The following is a 25,714-nucleotide window of genomic DNA, read 5'->3' on the forward strand; positions in this document are numbered from 1 at the left end:
CACGAAATGGTAAAACTCAAATAGCATTAAATAAAAATTAGAAAAACTGAAAATGTTTTATAAAAACCCCAGTGTGGTACTAAGAGACTTTATGAATACTTGGATATGAAATAGTTGTGGGAAGAAAGGGTAGGGCTTCTTGAAAGTGGAAATAATAGAAGGCATTTCTCAAAATTTGTAGAGCATAACCCAAGTGAACACTTTTTATTATGTATAATATAAAAAAATGCTTCAGATGTCATCTCATTTGCCAAACAAGTTGTGAAAGTGATTATAGCTTAAAATGTTTATAATTCTGCAATGAATATTCTACTTCCCCTCCAATGATGACTGAAATTTCTCACAAACTCCACCTAGATATTTAATTCCCTTTCTTTCATCATACAGGGAAAGGAAAAACAGCATCACAAACACTGCCAGAGGGATTGATAGATTCAAGGCAGCATAATAGACACAAAATGTAATGAATTAAAGACTAAAAAGTATAAACCGAGTTTGGAAATATGGAGAAAAAACGGAGACGTCAAATCAAAACTAGAAAACAATTGTGATATACAATCCTTTATTCTTTTTTTTTTTTGTTTTTTTGGCCACATCCGGTGATGCTGAGGGGTTACTTCTGGCTCAGTGCTCAGAAATCACTCCTGACTTGAGGAACAATATGGGACACTGAGGATCGAACCACAGTCCATCCTAGGTCAGCCGGTTGCAAGGTAACACCCTACCGTTGCACCACTGCTCCGGCTCCACAATCCTTTTTCTGATTCTATATTCATGAATAACTTGTGGAACAGATACATCATTTAATAGGAAGACGGGCACTATCCCACAACTTTGACTCTATTCATAAAGGCATTAAAATTGACCACTCAGAAAGTTAAATTTAATGCTTACACTAAGAGGTTATTTATATTTTCCATGAGCACTTTCTTATCCAGAAATGTTCTGAAAAATGACAACAAAATATTCATCATAAAATATTTAGGAAACACACCGCTAATCTTTACAATTGATTCACTTTTATTATTACTTTGGTGGGGGAGGGCTGGAATAGCCAGATGTGCTCAAGGCTTACTCCTGGCTCAGATTCCCCTGAGGTCACCCTCATGACACTCAGAGTGTACCTAATATCCGGAGGCCAGGGACTGAACCTGGATTGACTACAACAAAGCAAGCATCTTGATCTCTGTACTATCTCTCTGGTCCAATGTATATTTTCTTAAGTTAAATTTAATACTCTACTTCTTGTTAAGGTGAAACAAAGAAAGCTTGTTTCAGTCAGGATGAACAAGATTTTATATATATTATGTCAACTGTTTTGCTAAAATAAAACTATTACTTCACTATAGACTATAAAGATTTATCATTTGCATCTGACAATTCCAAAATTATTAAGTTACCAGTGACTTCATTTATCAGTTGCCCTTGCCTACATTAATACTGTATGAAAAGAAGCTACCTTAAAATTTAGGTATAATAAGATACACGTTTATTCTTTGATCATAAATTTATAGGTAAGGTAGGCAGTTCTCGACTGTGTCAGTCTTAGCTAGGTTTGTTCATCTGTCTAAAGTTTGCCAGCAGTGTGTTTTTCTGTCTTTGGCTGGTCTAAGATGCCCTCACTTGGGTAGCTCTCTGCTTGAGGTTTCTATTTTTCAGCAGGTTAGCAGCCAGAGCTTACATGCAATTTGACCAAAAAATGTTTCAGATGCAAGGAGATGGGAGTAGAGGCTATCTCATCATGGAAAGAGGCAGAAATTGCACTGCAAAAGCGGTAACAAGAGGTAAAGATGAAACTGCTGTCACTTTTCAAACTACAATCACTACATATTTCACATTCAACTCAAGTAATTTGATACTAATGTTACTTCCACTGTCCAATTTGAATTGTGTTAAAAATGACAACTCATTTTATTTATTTTTAATACAGAAAAAAGTTTTTATTGAATGAAACTTGTTTAAGAAAGATGTGAGAGGAGAAAAAGAGAGAAAGTATGTGTTTATAAGGGCTTCTCCCAGAGTGGAATAAACAGGCAAAGAGACATAGAAACAAGAAAGTGAATTAAGTGTTCAAGAAAGAACATGGGCTTAAAGAACAAGCCCAACTCATTTTATTTTTTCAAAATATAATTTTAAGAATGCCATTAACTGTTATTAAGGTGTGCTGAAATCAGAAAGCAAATAGACTTTTAATGCAAGAGTGTAACAATTTAAAAATACTGAATATATAACCTTACGGGGAAAATGCTGCAAAAGCTACCTTATATCCTATGTAATATAAATCTTAGGAGTTGAGGAAATGACATACATGGTTTTGAAATATGGTTTTAAAATTTAAAGTTACATTATTATCAATGTCATTCGAAGACTATTTCCTATTATAAATTATCAGAAAGTTTTGTTCAAAGAACAACACCCACAAACCTTTAAATGAACCATTTATTAAATCAGACTGTTACTCTTAACAGTTTTGTAAGTTACATGTATGTTTATGTCATAGTATTTAACGTGGGAATTATTTCTTTAACTCTTATAGGCAAGCAAAATTGTACCACACAATATATAAGTGGGGAGGGAATACTGCTAAACATTCAAATAAGACAAGTATTTAAACCAATAAAACAATAATTAAAAAAATTCAAGCATTCCTTTAGAGAATCCAAAACTACAAGCTAAATGTACTTCCTGGGCATATTCATATAACTGAGGCAGTGTTTCTTCTATTGAAACATCAAAAAGTGGAATAAGGCTCATTAATAGACACAGCTGCCCTCAAGATTTCAATCTTAGTTGCTTTCTTTAAATTAAAATTCACAAAGTGCACAATTAAGATATAGCAAAAAACGGAATCTGCTATTCTAATAGCTGTCCATGCTTAATACTTAGTGGTTTATTTGAACAAATTATATCTTTTAGGAAAAAAATAAAGATAAAGTCACTGTAAAACATTTAGTTTGAAATGTATGCTAATCTTTTTCCTAAAAATCAAAAATTATGGAAGAAAAGATTATTTATTGTGTGAAAAAAGAAAGCCAAACACTTGGAATGACCAAACATTTTCAAAGAACAAGCACCACAAAGGACATCTGCATTCAGTTTTGTAGTAATTATGAACGCGACATTTTTCCTTACTCCAACCAATCTACTTCATCAAATTCTGAGTCATCTTCTGAATCACTATATTCCACAGCAATACGACGAGACAGGATGGTGGCAACATCATTTTCAATGCGTTCATGTTTAGCTTCCTGTTCACGCTGCTCTTCTACTTTGCGTAGCTGAATACCTGATATAGTAAATCCAAACCATTCATTGTAAACCAAAATACTAAGTACTACATATACTACACATTATCAATCTTTCTGGAATAAAATCAAGTACACATGAAAAGCCATATATATGAAAATAAAAATCAAGATAAGATACATTAAAAAGAATTAGAAAAAAAGTTAGGTTGTGTTCTAATATTTCATTCTTTCATTGTGATATCATTTGTGCTATTACTTGGTGAAATTTAGCAGATATTCCTACGAATACATAATTTAGTCACTGATCTATTGGCTTCTCATTACTCTCCTTACCTCCTAAAGCAGTGGTCGGCAACCTTTTTTTTCTACTGAGCCAAATCTTGCCAAAACCACGATTGAAATTTATTTTGAGAGCCACACAGGGTGCGCACAGACAAAGGCTCGAGCAGAGTCCTGACTCTTAGAGCTGCTGGCTGCCCGGCACACAGAAGAGTGTGTAAAGAGCCACATGTGGCTCGGAGAGCCGCAGGTTGTCGTCCACTGTCCTAAACTGTTGTCCACTGTCCTAAGGTGTTAACGAGGTGATAATAATTCTTGTTACCTATAACAACTAAACGAATTAACATAATTGAATATATTTTTGTGGTTTTATTTTCCCCCAAAGTTGAGGTATAGGGAGTATTATTCATTCTACATTGTTAAAATCTAGAGATAGAGTGGGTGCTTAAATAATGTTGGCTAGGGGCCGGAGAGATAGCATGGAGGTAAGGCGTTTGCCTTTCATGCAGGAGGTCATCGGTTCGAATCCCCGCGCCCCATATGGTCCCCCGTGCCTGCCAGGAGCAATTTCTGAGCCTGGAGCCAGGAATAACCCCTGAGCACTGCCAGGTGTGACCCAAAAACCAAAAAAAAAAAAAAAAAAAAATAATGTTGGCTAAATAAATTAATGTTTGTTCAATATGACAGCTTTTTTCTTTGCAAACTTCGCTTTTAAAGAGAGGAATCTCAATCTTTTAAAGTAATCTAGTAAAGGAAAAAGTCAGTGAAACATTTAAGTAATATTAACACTGAAGAAAATAGCTTTAAAATTTAAACAAAGATTTTTTTTGTGGCTTTGGGGTCACACCTGGTAGCATTTTGACAATTGCCAGATGTGCTAAGGGGATCACGAAGTACTGGGGATAGAACATAGTATCCTGCATACAAAGCATGTGCTCAGCCTGCTGAAATAACTCTCTGGCCTTAAAAAAGTCAACATACGGAGTGATAGCACAGCGGCGTTTGCCTTGCAAGCAGCCAATCCAGGACCAAAGGCGGCTGGTTCGAATCCCGGTGTCCCATATGGTCACCATGCCTGCCAGGAGTTATTTCTGAGCAGACAGCCAGGAGTAACCCCTGAGCACTGCTGGGTGTGACCCAAAAACCAAAAAGTAAACATAAAGGAGTTTAAACTTAAATCCCATACTTCAAATATTTCATTCATTTAATAAATATTTTAATAATTCCTTAAATATGAAAATAAAATTATTGTGATATGACTTTTTCAAAATAATATATGTAATTTTTTATTTTGGCCACACCCAAAACAGTGCTCAGGCAGGGTTCATTCTTGACTCTGCTCAGAGATCACATCTGGCAGGGCTCAGGGAACTGAAAATTAAGTCAGCTGTGTGTAAGACAAGTGCCTTATCAGCTGTGCTAGCTCTCAGGCCCTTGAAAATAATTTAAAATATTATGTTAAACAGTTTTATTTTCCAAATACTATTTCTATAAAACATGATCATCTGAAATTTTATAAATAAGGAAAACTTCACTGTCCTAAACATTGAATATTCTTCTAAAGTTACAACAACAATGCTTTTAATAGTCCTGAAAAAATTACCTTTTCGTATTGCTTCCAGAAGTACACTCCTGGCATCACTGATTACAGGTAGGGTTGATGGATGACGCTTTGGCTCAGATACAGGAATAACTTGTGATGGAGGAGATGGTGGCATTAATGGAACATGGGGGCCAGGGGCAGTAGATGGAGCTGGATGTAGCCCAGAGGGAGGATGAGCAAGAGCTGCAACTGTGACAGGTGATGATGGTCGAATGCCAGGTGGAGGCAGAGGAGGTGGTGGTGGGGGTGGAGGTAGCCCCTGCATTTCTCCCTGTGGGATTGGATGAACTGGTACAGTCTCACATACTGGGGCAGCTCTAGCTACTGGTGGAGAGGGCTGCACTAGCGGAGGTGCAATTGGAGGAGGAGCTGGATGAAGAACTCCAGGGGCAATCTGAAGAGGAGCTGGAGGTGGTGGTACTGCTGGAGCTTGCAAAGCAGTGGCTGGAGGTGGAGGTGGGGGTGGTACCGGTGGGGGAGGAGTTGAAGTCATCGATGCTCTTAAGGAAGAAGTTGACAAGGCAGATGGAAGAGGTGGTGGAGGAGGTGGAGGGGTAGGGCTCACAAACACAGGTGTCCTGCCTGTAGCTGGTGACTGAGGGCGATTTTCTATCAAACCTGTAGTAGAACTGAAATGAGAAAGAGATTCTAGCAAGTTACTAAAAGGAGAAAACAGTAGCTACTCAAAATACAAATGACTATCAGTAACGGTTATCATGATAGATTCACTAACATCGTCCTATAAACAAAAATTATTCACTGATATTGAGAAAAAAATGAGAACTTAAAGAAAATGAATAGGAGGTACTTTTGTTTCTAATATTCTATTCAAAAGTCTTATCCTCTTGTGTAACATATTCATGCAAACATACTATGCTTACTTTGATAACTAAAATTCTAATTCTACACTGTGATGACTATTTGTAATGCTCAACATTTATCATGTTATAATATTTGCAGCAAAATCTGTGACCAAAGCAATGATGTAGTTTCATTGAGGCTTTTAAGATTTCAGTTTAATCAACGGCAGCAAATTACAAACCACAAAATGACTTTATAACCTCTTTACTGAGAAGAAAAACAATAAATGAGTTAGTGACATAAGGTAGATTTTTGAAACAAAAAATGTAAAGCTAATCTCTATTAAAATATGTACAATAGTAACAAAAAATTTAAATTTCAAAGTAAGCTTTTACTTGGCAAACTTGAAACTGCCATCTCTTAAAATCTTTTGTTGGTTTTTTTTTTTGGGGGCCACACCCGTTTGATGCTCAGGGGTTACTCCTGGCTAAGCGCTCAGAAATTGCCCCTGGCTTGGGGGGACCATATGGGACGCCGGGGGATCGAACCATGGTCCCTCCTTGGCTAGTACTTGCAAGGCAGACACCTTACCTCTAGTGCCACCTCACAGGCCCCAGCCAATCTCTTAAATTCTTAAGAGTATTTCCCTTCATATCAACTTAGATTTTAATCCATTTAAAATTCCTACTACTTATTAATATACTACTTATCATGTATTTGATAAAACTCTAACACAATTAAACATATTTTAATCTTTAAATTCTTATTAGATTGTTCTATGAGAATGTCAGTTCTTAACAGAGTGGTAAATTTTGACCCATAGTTCAAATGTAACTTACTCCTTGGCTCTGTAAATGAAGTTTTATTGAAAGAGAAACATATTCAATGGTTTATGTGTAGTTAATGCTGCGTCATTCAACAATGACAGAAGCTAGATACTCATGGCCTAAAATGCTTATTTGGAGCTTTAAAGGAAGCATTTACTAACTGTTAAGATAAAACATCAAATTCTTATTCTGACATACCTGATACAGGTGGGAATGGGTTTTGCATCTCCTGCTCCATGCATTGGTGGAGGGGGAGGTGGTTCATGTGGTCTGACTAAGACCCTTTCCTCAGCTCTAGTCAGAAGCTCACTCATCTGACTAAAGGGCAAGGCAGAAAGTGAGTAAGATCCATCCATGTGATCCACATATGTCTGTGGTCTAAAAAAAAATTACAGTATTAGCGTATTTTTTCTTTACATTGGATTTAAAGTTTGATCCTTGAAATCAGTGTTTTTACTTTTAAGAAACTACTTTCAGATTTGTGTTCCCATCTCTAATAGATAAGAACTTGTTTGCATATGTATTATTTTCCCATTTTAATGTGCCTATGCAAAAGAGAAGCAATGCCACAAGATATTGTTGGTGCATCTGGGGGCCAACGAATGAAGTCCAACATTTCCCATAACTTGGTATAAACGTGAAATCTATACAGAGTTACTCTTCTACCAGTATTGCTTATAAAACAGATCTCACAGGGGGAGAATCAAACAATCAAATAACTAACTAGTGGGCAAAATTGTCACAAATGAGGATATTTGAAAAGAGTTATAGATGTTAAGGGAATACATCTGAGATATACAAAAGAGATACATGTGACCCTTTTATGTTTTGAAGACAAGTGATAGTTGAGTCTGAGACATGTTTTGCGACATTACAGAACCCTATATTGTCCTTGAACTAGGGGTTATGCTGAAGCTGATTCCGGTATCATGCATTAGGCCTTTTACCCTGAACATTGGCATAATGATTTGGCTCAGGCCTCAGAAGAATGGGCATCGCCCACACACACCTGAACTATGGAAACAACCACAATTGTCTTTAACATTCCCAGGATCCAAGCCTCTACCAGAGAAGACCTACCACTGTTTTGGCATTGACTTACTCCAAAGAGTACTCCCAACACCCAGGCGACTCAGCAACAGTCTGCATACAGGGCAGATCGCTCTGCATTTAATGATATGCTGAAACTAGAGGATGCTCCACATCAGCCTGACATCAACAAAAGAAATGCACAGAATCCAGAGCCTTTAAATATAAAAGTCTGATACCAACTATATCTAAAATGTGAAGAAGTTTCACCGGGACCTTGAGAATGACTGGAGTTGGATAGACTGGTATGCCTGGAACCCAGAGTCTGTCTTGTGCCAATAAACTTCTGGGGTGAGGCCTTTTTGTAATCAGGTCAAGGATTTTTTTTTCCATTTTCTCCACTTTTCTGGACCTATGCAAACATTGGCGATTGCCACTATCACACCTTTACTATATTTTTTTACTCTTATCCTTTAAGGAAAAAAAATACAACTTACTGAATTTAAAAACAAATTACTGTAGTAGAATGCCTGTCTCGAATACAGGCAGGGGATGGGAAGGGGGAGGGGTAATGTTGCACTGGTGAAGGGGGGTGTTCTGGTTATGACTATAACCCAAATATGATCATATTACTTAAATAAAAAATATATTTAATAAAAAAAGAAACTTCTTTCAGGGGCTGGAAAGAGTACAGTGTAGGGCGTTTGCCTTGCAAGCAGCCGATTCAGGATGGACCCATATGGTCCCCGTGCCTGCCAGGAGCCATTTGAGTGCAGAGCCAGGAGTAATGCCTGAGCGCTGCCTGGTTTAACACCCTCCACCCCCCAAAAAAGACATAAAAAAAAAAGAACTTCTTTCAGAAATTTCATATTTATTTTGGTCTTAAATAATCTAACTGCTCACAATGCAATCTTTCCTTGCAATTTTCCATTTATGATCATGTTCTACAGTTTAGTTTTAGGTCTCTTTAACAGTGCTCAGAGGGCCTAGGGGCCATTACTAGTGAATTCATTCAACAAACTGAATGGTTCAAGAGAAGTTTAAAGGTTAGTCCTCATCCGGAGTTGTGTGAATGGTTCCAAGGCTATATACTCAGTGATACTTGAGCAGCTCAGAGGTCATGAGGTGGATACCAAGGTTCAAAAGACGGGTCCCCTGGGGCTAGAGAGATAGTACAGTGGTAAGGCATTTGATTTGCCTTGCATGCGGCAGACCTGAGGGACCCTACAAGGTTCCCCAGCCTGCCAGGGGCAATTTCTGAGTGCAGAGGCAGGTATAACCTCTAAGCCCCACGGGTGTGGCCCCTAAACCAACCAATCAACCAATTAGTAAAGAAATAAAGTTAAAAAAAAAAAAAGAAGTAGGTCCTTGAGCAATACACATCTCTAACCACAGAGCCATCTCCTCAGTCCTCTATAGCTCTTCTCTTAAATAATACTAATTCAAGGGCTGGTGGGGCATTTGCCTTGCATGTGGCCAACCTGATTTCAATCCCTAGCATCCCATATGGCCCTCTGAGCACTGCTAGGAGTAATCCTGAGCACAGAGCCATTAGTAACTCCTGAGCACTGTCAGATATGGTCTACACAACAAACAAAAATTACACTAATTGGATACAATACAAACAAAAATTTAAAAATAATACTAATTCAATTCAAAAGATAAAAAAAGTCACGTAGCTAGTCTTTTTAGTATTTTGGGGAGTGCAAATGATGGAAACTGAACTCAAGAGACTCACACATACAAAGCATGCATTCTACTATTGAGTACATATATTCCCAAATCCTAATATATAATTACAAACAAGAAGACAATTTTTAGTGAACGATTCAAAGCTCTCTCTCTGCATCTATTTCTTTTTTGTTTTTGTTTTTGGTTTTTTGGGTCAAACCCAGCAGCACTCAGGGGTTATTCCTGGCTCTACGCTCAGAAATCGCTCCTGGCAGGCTCGGGGAACCATATGGGATGCTGGGATTCAAACCACTGTCATTCTGCATGCAAGGCAAACGCCTTACCTCCATGCTATCTCTCAGGCCCTCTATTTCAGTTTTCTATACAATAAGTACTAAAGTCAAAAAGCTAGAATGTGGGGCTGAAGATATATGACAGTGCATAAAGATACTTGCCTGGCATGTGGCTGATTCAGATTCAATCCCCAGCATCACATGTGCTATGACCTATCCCTGAACAGAGAGCCAGGAGTAATAAGTCCCGATGGCCAACAATATGCTTTAAAATAAAACTAAAAGCTAGCATATGAAATAGAAAAATTCTATCACCACGGTACCTTGCTGATCTTTTGGTTTTGTTTTTTGACCACAGCGGCAGTGTTCAAGGCTTACTCCTGGTTCTGTGCTCAAGAATGATTTCTGGTGGGTTTTAGGCAACTATATAAACTCAGGGGTGCTTGGGATCAAAACTGGGTCAGTCATGTACAAGGCAAGTGCATTACTCATTACTATTTCTTCAGACATTCTTGTTGATCTGTTAAACCTAAGTAAATTCTAATTCTAAATGTCCTATACTCAGGGTATAATAACAACACAGATATGGCTAACTATATAGCTTTTTCTTTTTAAAGCTGCTAGGGTAATATTTCAACATGTGACTTAAGTTCAGATTTAAAAAAATTTAGACACCTTTCAGATGTGAAAATTTGTAATAGCTATCGATCATGCTCACAAGAGACAAATAAGGCCTTAAAAGATACATACAAAACCAAGTTAGAAATTATACTACTGTGTCAGGTAAATAGTTTGCCTGTTAATAGCATAAATGTTTATATAGTTCATTAATTAAAAAACTCAATACTTTCAATCTTTCATGTATTATATGTATATTACTCCTAAAATAATCCAAGACATTTCACATACAACTTAATATTTTATAAAACTTAAAAGAAATCTTAGTATCTACTCTATTAAAAAACCATTAACTATTGCATATATTATCAATCAACTATAAATGAACAAATAAATCTCTTTACAGAGAAATGCTGATATGCCATTACCATAGCTTGTTATTAGGGCTACTGAGAAAGAAAAGGTCTTGCTCTAAGTATTTCTGCAAAAAGTCATGTGTGATTTGCTTAAAACTCCTGATACTTTGATGAGAGATATGGTGTAAGGAATAAAATGGAAGATAGGAGAATGAAAGGAGAACATAATACAGCTCTTTACAAGTTATTTATATGTAATAATTCATTAATGTTTTTTTAAAAATTCCAGACAACAATTACATTATGAAACCTTTCAGACTCTACCTGAAATAAGGGGAGGGAGTTGAGATTTCACCTACAAGTTAAACTACCCTGAAATCATTTATTCTAGAAGCCCCTCTCTAGAAATGAAAGAACTGAATTCAAGTTATGAAAATGGACTGCCCAAGATCAATCAGACTTTAGTAGGCTCACAAAGTAAGGGCTTCAAAATCATCTATGTGCTTTATGTCACAATTAAGAGACTTAGGCAAAAAAGGTACCAGAAATAAGGCAAAATATAAGAAAAGAAACCTTGTTTCAAAATGAGAGGCTGGTCCATTAGCAACTTCAATATGCTTATGTAAGAGGTTAGCATCATCTTCAGCCAGCTCTGGACCTTGAGCCAACTTCTGCCATTCTCTCCGCCTATCATGAGGTGCTCTTGGTACTTTTTCTGGCTCGTGAGGACGATCTAGATTCTTCTGCTGTAACAGATGAATTGAAACAAAGCAAATGCTGAGGTGATATTTTTAAAAGGAGGCTATAATAATAAATTTAAATTCTAACATTATTGAAAGATGTTATCATATATAGTAAAAGTAAATTTGTTTGCATATTCAGTGCTCAATATTAGCTATTTGTTTCCAATCCCAGGTTCTCATAATTCTTTTTTTTAACTCTAACAGAAACCGATGTGCCATATGAAAATCTATGGCCAAGTAGTTAAATTTGAGGTTAAAAAAACCTTTCTGAATAACTCTTGCTACTCCTACATCTATCAGATTTTGATACAGTGACATTTCTATAACTAATGGCACTATCTACATCTAACAAATACTCAAAAATTTACTAATGTTGGATTGTCTGGAAAAGAAACCTTGTAGATAGCCATTTTTTTTTTTAAATTTCGTTGTATATAAACAATGAAATAGCTCTAAGAAAGAACAAAGCCATGCACTATATCATGACATAGATTAAACTAAACTATATCATGCTGAATTAGGTCAGTCAAAAAGAAAGGAATGGATACAGAATGATCTCACATATGTAGGACTTAAAAGATACAGAGTAGGGCTGGAGAGAAAGTAGAGCTTGCCTTGCATGCAGTCAACCCTGGTTCAATCTCTGTGCCCTGTATATTCCCAAGAGCACTACCAGGAATAATCCCCAAGTGTAAAGCCAGGAGTAAACCCTATGTACTGCTGGGTGTGACCCCAAAACCAAAAAAAAAAATTTTTTTAAAAGATACACAGCAAGGTAGCAACGAAGACTCAAAGGTAACATAATAAAAAAACTGATTCATACAACTTGGGGGGGGGCTTAGAGGGGGGGAGAGTTTTGTTTTGGGGTCCTTAGGAGTAGGAATCATGTACAACTGGTAATGGGTTTAGAATTATGTTCATAAGAAACCATTATTAATATTATAAACTAGACAGTAAACTAGACAGAGCAATAGTAGAGCAGATAGTGTATTTGCCTTGCATGCAGCCAATATAGGTTCAATCCCTATGGTGCCCCAAACACCTCCAAGAATAATTCCTAAGCGCAGAGTCTGGAGCACCACTGAGTACTACTGGTTGTGTCCACCTGCCCCCCCCTAAAAAAAAAGCTAAAAATATGTTTAATTAAATTATTCCAATAACTCATAATACATGTGTCACTCAAAAGAAAACAGGATATTTGAAAAATAAAGGAAAAAAGTGATTCATTTATGAGAGAAAGGACAGAAAGGTCTAGAGCAGATCTAAGAAATACAAGGGTTGGAGCAATAGTACAGTGAATAGGGCATTTGCTTTGCAATCAGCCACCACAGGTTCAACCACCAGAATCCCATGTGGTCGGTCCTCTGAGTACCACTAGAAGTAATTCTTGAATGCAGAGCCAGGAATAACCCCAGGTGTACCCCCCCCCCCCCCGCAAATAAATACAAATTCCCAAAATGGGCCAAGCAGAAACCACACATGAATAAAGGAAGGCAATGTAAATAGTATACTATTTGGACAAATATGTCCAATTTAGGCAATCGACCTAAAATAAAATTTTAAACCACTGGTTGTATTGAGCAGGAAACTGCTTGCAGGCAAATAAGTTGTGCTATCAGTAACAAGTCACAAACTCTCACTACGATACAGTACCACCTCTAGAACAGAGAACAATAAGAAGGAATTATGGAAAAAAGAAGAAAAAAAACTAAGGGAGAAACAAAAGGATGAAGACAGATTGCCTCCTTCATAATTCTGCTTAGATTATATTTTTGCTTCTCTTTTATATCTCTAGTTATCATTAACACGGAATAAAGCAGAGTTAAGCAACATTTTTTAAGGAAGTGGGAAATGAAAATGACAAAAATATCAGCTGATAACCAACAAATAAAACAAAAATAGTTGATAAATGAAAACAACAGACAGTAAGATGTAAATAACTTTTCCAAAATACTTAGGATGCCCTTTGGTAAGAAAACAATACTTTAGTCTTAATCTTTCGATTTCTTTATCTCACTCCTTTATTCCTATTTTTAATTCAAAATTCTTTAATTTTGTCCTCTATTTAAGCAGGTGCAGTGCTTTTTTTTGTACTAGCCAAATCTTCTGGGCATACTTTAATTACTGCATGTAACATGTTCTATTCTAATAATCTAGTTACTTATTTAACTTTTTAGACTATGAGCTTTCTATCAATCAAAGTTTCTGTATTTGACTATATAGAACCAAAAATTAAAACTGTTAAAGTACAGGATGAATTAAAAGTTCCATGTAGGCAACAAAAGATAAAGCATAAAAACTAACTTCAATTACTAAAATCACATATAATACCTTCTGCTTCCTCTTTTCTTTCCTCTTATCCTCTGTATCTTGCAACATTTTTTCTTTCCATAGATCAAAGAAATAAGAAGGATTGGTGTAAAATTTCAAACCTTCTTTACCATCATCTCTGAAATATAAAATAAGATATACATTATATATTAGTAAAACTAAGGCAATCAGAATAGAAATGTTTACCATCTTTTTTTCTAGATTAATAATAAAGCATGTAAAAATTACTGGAAAATTAGAAAATGCATTAATAGAACATTACTAATAATACAGAATATGAGAAAAATTGAAAATCAGATGATTTACACAAGTGTTAATAAAAAAACAGCTGGACAATTTTCATTCCTAACTTCTGCTGAAACTAAATTTTCTAAAGGTACTTAGAGAAATAATAATTAGAAAAGTTTCTGTCAAAGGAAGTCTGAGAGGATAATATTATTTAGACCAACATATAGGGCAGTGGTCGGGAAGCCGCGGCTCGCAAGCCACATGCAACTCTTTACACTTTTTAATGTGGCTCTTCTGTCTGTGTGCCGGATGGCCGCTTCAGGAGTCAGGACTCTGCTCCTAGCCTCTGTCACTGCGCACCCTTTGTGCAGTCCTGGCAGCTGGCTCCACACAGCTCTGATCAGAACCAAGGCCAATGTTCACATTAGTATTTGTGACTTCGTCAGTCATTGTCAGGATGTAATTTTCTCTACATTGTAAGGCAAATTTTACAAAATTTAACGTTATCGATAAATAATATGTTCTAAAGTTTTTGTTTTATTAGTTGTGTTATATGTATCCTCCTGACCTATGTAGATACTTGCATGCAGAATATTCTCAATAAAAACGTCTTGAAACTAAAAACAGTGTACCATCCTATGTATTTTCGGTTTTAAAAATGTGGCTCTCAAAATAAATTTCTATCGTGGTTTTGGTGAGATTTGGCTCAGTTGAAAAAAAGGTTGCCCACCACTGATATAGGGCTTCTGCCAATGCTCTCATTTATTTACCTTGCCAAATTCAAAACATTTTGCCTAACAGTTACTAATGTAACAAAAGTTTTATGTAATAACTTGTATACTGACCAAAAATTTCAGGTAATTATCTGATTCTATTTTATACAGGATAGATGTGATGTAACTTAAATTACCCACTTAACAAATCAAGTGAATGACTTCCAAAGAAGAAAACTTAAAATTTTAAATAAAAATATTAAAAATATGTATCTTATATAGAAATTCCTACTTATTTTTTTTAAAAAATCCTAATTCTTGTTAAGAATAGAAAAAATACTTATAATTTTGATGTTATAATTATAATGCTAAAACTTTGAATATTTTATTTTTACATCTTATCTGAATTAAATTAAAAAAAGTTTCAATTTCTTCATAAGTTTGCAATAATTTCATTTTTGCTTTGAATTTTCTTTTGTTTCCAGTCATACCTGGTGGTACTTAAACTAAGGTTACACCCAGCTCCATGTTCTAGCCCAGGAGTCTACAAACTTTAAACATAAAAGAGCCACTTGGACTCGTTTCCGAAGGGATAAAAACCCCAGGAGCTGCAAAACTACTACAACATTTAAAACAAATATAGCACAAATATATATATATATATATATGTATGTATGTATGTATATATAAAACACTGCATACATTATTTCTTATCTTAATGCTATATAAGGGATCATGCAGTTAGCTGTCAATCTGAAGAAAAAAAAGAACTTTTTCAGTTAATAAAATATTTGTGCAAATTAATAGCCAATTAAAGTATTTAATTTACCTGTTTAATTAGATTTTTGCCACACAGAGCATTGGGAGGCAGAGAAGGCAAGTGATACCACTCCCCACCCCCTTGCTACAGGCCCTGTTGTCAGGGCCAAGGCAAAGCTCTGGAGCCGCGGGTTGCAAACCCATTCTAGGCCTTCCTCTAGAGGATGCTCAGGGGATTGTGGTGCCTGGAATTGCACCCATGACTCCTGACTGCACACTGGCCCTTTGAGCTATCTACCTGACCTCATGCACTGACTTTTAAAAATAATATTTGTCAGTACAATTTCCTAGAATAAATCTCATCTTTGTATATCAGAACCTTGGAAACTCACCCAATAAATAAAGTAAACAATTTCTAAAAGTAGTAAGAAGAAGCCCAGTGAATAAAGATTAGCATTTAAATCTAGATTGCTACTATCTGAACTTAAAGATTAAGATAAATAGCCAACCATCTTATTTTTCAGGTTACTGACCTATAAGGAGTGAGTATATTGAGAGGTGGAGGCTGTTCACAAACATCATATGTCTCCTGTAATGGAATTGGCAAAGTCTTGCGGTCGAAAAGCTGCTGATCTTGAATTGTTGAACTTCGGAAAGCTTTTCTCATTGTTATATCTTGCAAAGACACTAAAATAAAAAAATTATTTTTATATTATATTTAATATATTATTATATATATTACATTTAATATAAGAAAAAGCCATATATTTTATTTTTTTTAAAAGTCTGCAGCGTTTAAGAGGAAGTCACTTAGGAATCAAGAGTTATTGTTTAAGTGTTCTATTATTTCATTCCATATCACTTTGTATAGTTTTCTTATTGTTGCTGGTTTGGGGAATTAGGCCTCATCCAGAGCTTGCTCCAGGGGACCATAAGGGAGCTAATCAGAATAAGTTGCATGTGTATCAAGTGCCTTTACAATCCCTCTATACAATCTCTCTAGCCGTAGGTGGGCTTTTATGAAACCTTCCATTTCAAAGGCTCAGAGGACTCAAATTCTATATCTGAAGTATATTCAACATTTCCCTAGCAAGTTTATCTTTTTTCTACTTGCCATTTTGATCCTCACCAACCAATGTTCTCTTTCTTTTTCCTGTCTCCCTTTAATACTTTTATTTAGTTCATACCAATAACACTAAAGTAATTACCAGTAGCATTTTTAGCTAACCATAATACTGCTCTCCATGCTATATAAGGTATATATTATATATACCTATACATATAAAACAGTTGTACTCCAACTTATCATAAGGTTAAAAAAAACTACTGTATAGAAAATATTGTATTTTTTTCCTTCATCAGAAACTCTACTTGGTGATGGAGTCTTAAGGATTCAGACCATATTATTCAATATAACCTCTGAATGTAAATTTTTCTTTTTGGTTTTTGGGTCATATCCGGCAGTGCTCAGGGGTTACTCCTGCTCTATGCTCAGAAAGCATTCCTGGCAGGCTCGGGGACCATATGGGATGCCGGGATTTGAACCACTGTCCCTCTGCATGGATGGCAAACGCCCTAACCACATGCTATATCGCCGGCCCCAACCTCTGTATATAATTTAAAATAATTTCATTTATTCAGATATTTTAAACCATATTAAAATAAGAAGTGTACCACCAAACCACTATATTGTTTTTTGTTTTGTTTTGGGCCACATCTGGTGATATGGAATAAGCTTAGAGCTTATTCTTGGCTCTATGCTCAGGAGTGACTCCTGGCAGGACTCCGGGTACCATATGGATTACTGAGGATCCAACCCAGGTTGGCCAATGTGCAAGGCAAGTGCTTTATCTGCTGCTGTATCTCTCTTGCCCAAAACACTGTTTTCTTAACATAAGAGTGAATTTTTGACATTAAAAAATTAGGTGACTTCTTATATATAATATGGCTTCAAGAATATAGATAAATGCTTTAAGGAACAATCACAATAAGTCTTAAATTCTTCTCCCCCTCATTTTTTTTTCCCATCAGTAAAGTTCATTCAGCAGGAACCTTTGGGTCTAGTCAGCAGGAAAAACAGTGAGATCAGACATGCAATACTGGAATGCCTGTATTCCAGAAAATGAAGAACTTGGACTACCACAATAAAATTCAAAGATGAAAAAAGCTTTTTCCTAATATCAATAAAGAGTAACACATGTAATGACTACTATACTGTAAACACTGGAAGCATTGTCAAATCTTCTGCTTAACCTAAACAATTAAATGAGATAAAACTATTATTCTGCTTTAAAACACAAGAAAATGAAGACTAGAAAATATTATATATAACTAGTCCAAAGAGAAATAGGTATAAATATAGAATAAGAACAGTAAATCCAGATCTAGCTGCTTTTAAGGCTGATCCTTCTGCTGCAATACTACATGCTCATCCTCTGGCTTCTGTCAGAAAGGGCCTGCTTCTTAATCACAGTATTATCAATTTTTTTAATTCTTTCACAACACTTACTAACCATAAATCATAATCAGGATAGAACATAGTATTTAACTGTACAAACTTTGTTAGTAAAAATATGCAAAGAGCATTTTATAAGTAATAAGCACGTTTGTATCTTTGATTCCTCTAATTTCTCAATTGCCTTGTTAATTGACACTGTGACAAAGACCCTTCCAATTGCCAACATATCATCTGACATCATTTACACATTAATATACATAAGTAAATACATTGTTTATAAGCACATCTATATTTAAAGTCAATTGTCATTGTTTAAAAACTCATTTTTAAAAATATGTTGTCTAAGAAATATTGGTAGGGTAGGGGCCGGAGAGATAGCATGGAGGTAAAGCATTTGCCTTTCATGCATAAGGTCATCGGTTCGAATCCCGGCGTCCCATATGGTCCCCCGTGCCTGCCAGGAGCAATTTCTGAGCATGAAGCCAGGAGTAACCCCTGAGCACTGCTGGGTGTGACCAAAAAATCACAAAAAAAAAAAAAAAAAAAAGAAATATTGGTAGTTCTCACCATTAACTTAAGAAATGAAAATGCTGAAATTATACTCTATAATTTTTACTTATTTTTTTTCTTTGGTCACTCCTCTGTCTATACTCAAGGATAGTTCCTGGCAGTGCTCAGGGGATCATATAGGCACTTTTCAGGCACACGAAGGGCAAACACGACATTCTATAATTATATTGTACATACAATGTTGTTTTGTTTGAACTCCCACTGAATTAAAAATATCATAATTAAATAATTAAAATTCACATCCAACATCCTCCCCAAATTTCAAATTAGTTTTGGTTCTAGGTTTTAATTATTCCTAATGTTCTACATAATTTTAAAGCAATTCTAAAACTCTAAAATACATCCTTAGTAATAGGTAACTTTATTTTAAATTTTAATGAGAGCATTAAGATTTTTTTAAGGGCTGGAGTGGTAGCACAGAGGTAGGGCATTTGCCTTGCACATGGCTGACCCAGGATGGATGCGGGTTCGATCCTCAGCATCCCATATAGTCCCTATATAGAGCCAGGAGCGATTTCTGAGCACAGAGCCAGGAGTAACCCAAGTGCCACTGGGTGTGTCCTCCCAAAAAGATATGTATTAAAATTTAACAGTATTATTTTTTACAAGTTTTTATATTTTCATTTGTTTTTGAAAGGCCTCTACCCAGAAAGGTCAGGGCTCTTTCTCAGGGCTCCGCACTTGAGAATTATCCCTGGTGAACTCATGGGATCAGGCCATACCTCAAGACAGAAATTCTACTCCTCCACTCTATCTTTTGAATCCCTCAAAAATAATTTTCAGGCAAATTAAGGCACAAAGAAAAAAATAAAGATAATGAAATAAAAGTCTAGATAAAAATCTTTATTTCCCAAATTAACACAAGCTGGGGCCGGTCGGTGGCGCTGGAGGTAAGGTGCCTGCCTTGCCTGCGCTAACCTAGGACGGATCGCGGTTCGATCCCCCGGCGTCCCATATGGTCCCCCAAGAAGCCAGGAGCAACTTCTGAGTGCATAGCCAGGAGTAACCCCTGAGCCTCACAGGGTGTGGCCCAAAAACCAAAAAAAAAAAAATTAACACAAGCTATTTAAATCACTTCCTAAAGAAGTTGGTTTAAAAGAAGATTGTCATACTAATGGCAATTATATTCTTTATGCGTATATAACATATTTCCCAAAGGTTGCAGGAGAAGAAAAGGCGAACACATTTATAGTTAATATTGTTCATAATATGTATCATTTATCACATCTAAAATATGTGAAAGAAAATAATATATTAATAAACTTACATTCTTCTTCTTTAGGATCAAGTTGTGTAACACTAACAGATAAACGATCCACACGTTCTTGTAATGAGTTAACTCTGAAGGAAAAGCTATGTGCTTCATTGAATAATTCTCCAAATATATCTTCAGCATATTTACCTAAACAAAATTAAATCATATACCATTAAACTGTAATCAGAGATAACTATCAAACAATTTAAGGTTTAAATTGCTATTCTGATGGTGACTTGGAACTAGATTAAGCAAATAATTAGCTTAAGAAATTAACATTAGGGCTGTAGCGATAGCACAGCAGTAGGGCATTTGCCTTGCACGCAATGCTGACCCAGGACGGACCCGGGTTCGATTCCCGGTATCCCATATGATCCCCCAAAGGGCAATTTCTAAACACATAGCCAGGAGTAAACCAAGTGTCACCGGGTGTGGCCCACAAAACAAAAAATAAAACAAAAACAAACAAAAAAAATTAACATTGGCCTAAAGTAACTCAATTTTGAGAAAGTAAGAAAACAACATAAACTCTGAGAAACTAGGTTGTAAATGCTACCTTTACAACTTCTAGATAGATGAAATGTCTAAACTGAAAATATTCTACACCAACTTGCCAATTTCTTTTTTAAACATTTTATTTATTTTGGTTTTGGGGCCACACTAGTGACTCTAAGGGGTTACTCCGGCTCTGTGCTCAGAAATCACTCCTGGTATGCTTAGGGGACCATGTGGGATGCCAGAATCGAACCCAGGTCCGTCCTGGGTCAGCCAAAGCAAAAGCCCTACCACTATGCCATTGCTCTGGCCCCACAACTTCCCATTTTTAGAAGGTTACATTAATGATGTAAAAGCAAGTACAAATAATGTGCCAAATCCACATTAAGAGTCTATACTAGAACAGGATTTTAGGGCAATTGTACTAGAACGTAATTTTAGGTCAAATGGAAGAATTGAATTTTAGGCCCCATTAGCTGGTAAACTACTTTTCTCAGGTATTTGTCCAAAACACAAGTACTGATCATTAGTGAGAGATGTCTCTTGACCTAGTTCCTCAAAAATTTAAAATCACTGAATTTTTCTAGTTATGTAAATTACTATTCAATAAGATTAAGTCAAAATAACCAAGTTCTGGGTCCAGAGAGATAGCACAGCAGCGTTTGCCTTGCAAGCAGCCGATCCAGGACCAAAGGTGGTTGGTTCGAATCCGGGTGTCCCATATGGTCCCCCGTGCCTGCCAGGAGTTATTTCTGAGCAGACAGCCAGGAGTAACCCCTGAGCACTGCCGGATGTGGCCCAAAAACCAAAAAACAAACAAACAAAAAAACAATTTCTGAAATAAAAATAGACACTTTCATATCATCTTCATCATCATCAAATAGTTATCTTTTTTTTCTGGTGGTGGTGCCACACCCAGTGGTACTCAGGGTTTACTCCTAGCTTTGTACTCAGGAATTACTCTTGAAAGGGATTGGAAGACCATTTGTGATGCTGGGGATTGAATCCAGGTTGACAGCATGCAAGGCAAGTGCTGTACCTGTTCTACACTCACTCCAGCTCATTATTATTATTAAATAATAAGTAAGGTAGGGAGTTTCAGAAAACCTATAATAAAAACATATTAATGTATATTAGTTGTAAAGTAATAAAATTATCTATCAAAATTAACAGTAAGTTAACTAGTATCAGTATCTCTGAACAACATAAAAATATATGGTTTCCTAATGAAGACATTCAAGATCCAATTATACTGTTTAGGATAGATGTAATTCAACAGTAATCTCTGTCAAGATACAGGGCCAATAATACAGTAGGTAGGGCATTTGCCTTGCATTGAACCTGGGTTCAATTCCTAGCATTTCATATGGTCCCCTAAGCACCACCAGGAATGATTTCTCAGTGTAGAGCTGAGAGTAAGCCCTGAGTACTGCTAGATGTAACCCAAAACAAACCAAACAAAAGCTTAATATGACATGCACTGAGCACTTTGGGTTTTAGGGGTTTATTTTTTATTTTGGGGGCCACATCCAGCTATTCTCAGGGTTAATTCCAAGCTCTGTGCTCAGAGATCACTCCTGGCAGGCTCAGAAAACCATATGGGGTGCTGGGGATCAAGAAAAAGGTACAAGGTAAGCCTCCTACCCATTGTACTACCTCTCTGGCCCCATACTTTGGTTAATAAACTCAATAAGTTCACAAGTTTAATTTGAATAATCCTATAATTTTTTAAAGCTTACTCATTTGCTTTTGGATTACATACAGTGGCACTCAGTAATTACTGTCAGTTGAGTTGCTTGGGGTACTGATCCCACTGGTACCTGAAAGACCATGCAGTGCCTCCAGTATGCAAAGCCTGTATTCTAGCCATCTGAACCATCCTCCCAGTTTCAAAGCATTTTTAATATATTGTCACTTAAATCAACAAATATTTACTAAGGGTCCATCCTGTGCCAGATAGGCACATAAATGACTGGAGACAACATATAGTGAAAACTCCATAAAAGTTATTCATAAAACCAAAAAAATTCATCTATATTCTTTAAATGTCTGATGGGCTAGATACAAGATCCTAGAGTTATGAAAATAACTGAAGTCTGGAGAGATAGCTCAATGGGTGGAAGGCATTGTTTGCATCAGAGTGCCCAGAGCAGTTTCCCAAGCTCCATTAGGAGTAGCAACCTGTAAGCATGCAGCAGAAGTTGGCCCTGAGCAAAGTGTATGTGTGGATCAGAAATCAAAAATAAAATGATTGGGACCAGAGCAGTAGCGCAGTGGTAGGGTATTTGCCTTGCACGCGGCTGACCTAGGATGGACTGCGGTTCAATCTTCCAGCATCCCATACGGTCAACCAAGCCAGGAGCGATTTCTGAGTGCATAGCCAAGAGTAACCCCTTAGCATCACTGGGTGTGGCCCAAAAACCAAAATATAAAATGATCAAAAAAATAGAATGGGTTAGTGAGATATCCAGGGCTGGTGAATATGCCTTGCAAGTGTAAGACTTCCAAGTTTAATCTCGATAGTACATGGACCACCTATTCCTCAGGACCAGAGCACTGAATCATCGATCACCTCTAGACTAGAATCACAGGTGTGGTTGCTGGCTCCCTTAAATATTGCTTGGATACCCTACTCTAATACTTAAAAATAATCATTGAGAGGAGGACTCTACCACTAATAAGTATAAAAAGAGAAAACGGTATTTAAACAAGTATGAAAGCAAATAAGGGTTTGGAGACCACACAGTGCAATGCTTAGGTGTTTCTTTTGTTTCTGCAATCAGAAATTATTCCTGGAGGATTAACTATAAGGGATGGAGGGGACTGAACTTGAGTTGACTACATGCAAAGCAAATGCCCTACCCATTGTACTATAACTCTGGCTCCCAAAAGAGGAAGTTGTTTTAGTTTTGCTTTTTAACAGATTTAAAAAAGAATGTGTTCCCCACCACAAGTATAAGTGCCAAAGTACTTCAGAAGCTAAGATAAACATCCCATCTGTTCCCTTTTCACATCACTTCTAATTTTTTTCAAATCCCTAAGAAGGATGAAAACAATAAGTTTGCTAAGTAAAACTTACTGTGTGTGTATCTATTCACATATAAATTTCTACTAATCACTCAGACCATACTATTTTCTACTCAAGAACAAGGTCTGTTTTTGGCTTCCTTGTTCCTGCAAGGGGCTGGGAAGGGACTGCTGAACTTTCAACTTCCAGCAATTAGGAAGCAAATGCCTCTCGGGGAGTCAGAAGCTTCAGCAGGCAACATGGCTCCATGCTCTCTTCGCTTGTCCAAATCACAGACCAAAGTGGTGTCTCGGAAACACCCCCCTCCCTCTTGACTATTTTTAAAACATAAAAGGGTCACGTGTATCTCCTTTGTATATCTCAGATGTATTCCTTAACATCTATTACTCTTTTCGAATATCCTCATATAGTGACAATTTTGCCTACTGGATTTGTTATTTGATTGTTTGATTTCCCCCCTTTGAGATCTGCTGTATAAGCAATACTGGTAGAAGAGTATCTCTGTATAAATTTCATGTATGTACCAAGTTACGGGGAATGTTAAGACTTTATTCCTCGGCCCCCAGATGCACCAACAATATCTTGTGGCATTGCTTCTCCTTTGCATAGGCACATTAACATGGGAAAATAATACATATGCAAACAAGTTTTTATCTAATAGAGATGGAAACACAAATTTGGTAATGTAATTAGGCCTTTTACCCTGAACATTGGCATAATGATTTGGAATGGGCATCGCCCACACACACCTGAACAATGGATACCATCTATGGAAACAACCACAAATATCTAATACATTACCAGAATCCAAGTCTCTACCAGGGAAGACCTATCACTGCTTTGGCATTGACTTACTCCAAAGAGTGCTCCCAACACCCAGATGAGTCAGCAACAGTCTGCATGCAGGGCAGATCGCTCCGCATTTAATGGTATGCTGAAACTAGAGGATGCTCCACATCAGCCTGACATCGATGAAAGAAATGCACAGAATCCAGAGTCTTTAAATATAAGAATCTGATACCAACAATAGCTAAAGTGTGAAAAAGTTTCACCGGGACCTTGAGAATGACTCAAGTTGGACGGACTGGTATGCCTGGAACCCAGAGTCTGTCTTATGCCAATAAACTTCTGGGGTGAGGCCTTTTTGTAATCAGGTCAAGGATTTTTTTCCATTTTCCCCATTTTTCTGGACCTATGCAAACAATGGCGATTGCCACTATCACACCTTTACTATATTTTTTTACTCTTATCCTTTAAAAAAAATTCAACTTACTGAACTTAAAAACAAGTAACTGTAGCAGAATGCCTGTCTCGAATACAGGCAGGGGATGGGAAGGGGGGAGGGAATAATGTTACACTGGTGAAGGGGGGTGTTCTGGTTATGACTGTAACCTAACTATGATCATGTTACTTAATAAATAATATATTAAAAATTTCAAAAAGAGAGATATAAACTAGTGAAAAACCATGGGTACATCAGCAATACAGCTGAAATCTCAGAAGGGGATTTGAGACATTGGTGATGGGAATGTTGCACTGGTGAAGGGGGGTGTTCTTTACATGACTGAAACCCAACTACAATCATATTTGTAATCAAAGTGATTAAATAAAGATTTTAAAGAATAAGGTCTGTTTTTATTAGTCACAGTATTAATAAATTTAAATTTGCTCATTCAATAGTTCTATGTCTTCCATAATTTGAGTTTTTTATTCATTATTATTTGTCTTTCTAATTCCCTATACATATTAATTTTTGTCACTATTCATTTACTTTTCTTTCCCTTTATTTGAGGGGAACCCAGCAGTGCTCAGTGGTCACACTCACATGTACCTTGCATTGTTGGGGACTAAACCTAGCACTCCATCATGCAAAGCATATGCTCTAGTCTTGTCCCTGGCCCTATTTACCTAAGTCAACTTGAATTAAATTGAAATACCTTACTTACTTTCCTCATTTTATTTTTCAAATAATTTTGTTTCTTTAAAGAACAGTTTTATTCAGTAAGCCTCCTCTAAAACCTTTGCTTTTATTTAGTTCCTAGTCTGTCAGTCCCTATAATCTAAATATCACTATTTTAATTATACTTATGCTCAAGCTATCCAGAAGTTTCAGTAATCATTTCAGATTTTTAAGAGTATTCTACTCTTCAACTAAAAGGGGTTGTTAGGTTACACCTTATTTACCTAAAACAAAAATCATCCTTGGTTCCTTTGTATGTTTGTTAACAACTTGGGAATTACCCCAAAACAGAGATTGTCTTACTTGTAAACCTGGGTGGGACTGGCTCAGGATAGCCTGAGCCATCTATCCTTACACTGTCCTTACTGCTCTATCAGGGTGGTCTCTATACTCACTAAAAACGGAAGTTCTGGCAGGCACCTTACTCTTCATATGAGGTAAAAGACTGC

The 25,714-nt window shown here is 36.5% G+C and overlaps 1 protein-coding gene across 3 annotated transcripts in view; it reads right to left on the bottom strand.

Annotated features, from left to right (window-relative positions):
• Positions 1-2,423: 2,423 nt before the first annotated feature.
• WASF1 (WASP family member 1) overlaps positions 2,424-25,714 on the bottom strand; it is a 75,346-nt gene continuing 52,055 nt past the window's right edge. For 2 of the 3 annotated variants that reach the window (XM_049771181.1, XM_049771180.1), the window contains exons 3-9: positions 19,795-19,929; positions 16,033-16,186; positions 13,800-13,917; positions 11,299-11,471; positions 6,957-7,136; positions 5,131-5,759; positions 2,424-3,286 (exon numbers count right to left, since the gene is read on the bottom strand). In XM_049771181.1, coding sequence (XP_049627138.1) covers positions 3,129-3,286; positions 5,131-5,759; positions 6,957-7,136; positions 11,299-11,471; positions 13,800-13,917; positions 16,033-16,186; positions 19,795-19,929 — 1,547 coding nt within the window. In that variant the 3' untranslated portion in view covers positions 2,424-3,128. The remainder of the gene's footprint in view (positions 3,287-5,130; positions 5,760-6,956; positions 7,137-11,298; positions 11,472-13,799; positions 13,918-16,032; positions 16,187-19,794; positions 19,930-25,714) is intronic. The other variant, XM_049771182.1, reaches the window with a different exon arrangement.

Source organism: Suncus etruscus, chromosome 4 (genome assembly GCF_024139225.1).
Source record: "Suncus etruscus isolate mSunEtr1 chromosome 4, mSunEtr1.pri.cur, whole genome shotgun sequence".
In the NCBI taxonomy this organism is placed as follows: domain Eukaryota; kingdom Metazoa; phylum Chordata; class Mammalia; order Eulipotyphla; family Soricidae; genus Suncus; species Suncus etruscus.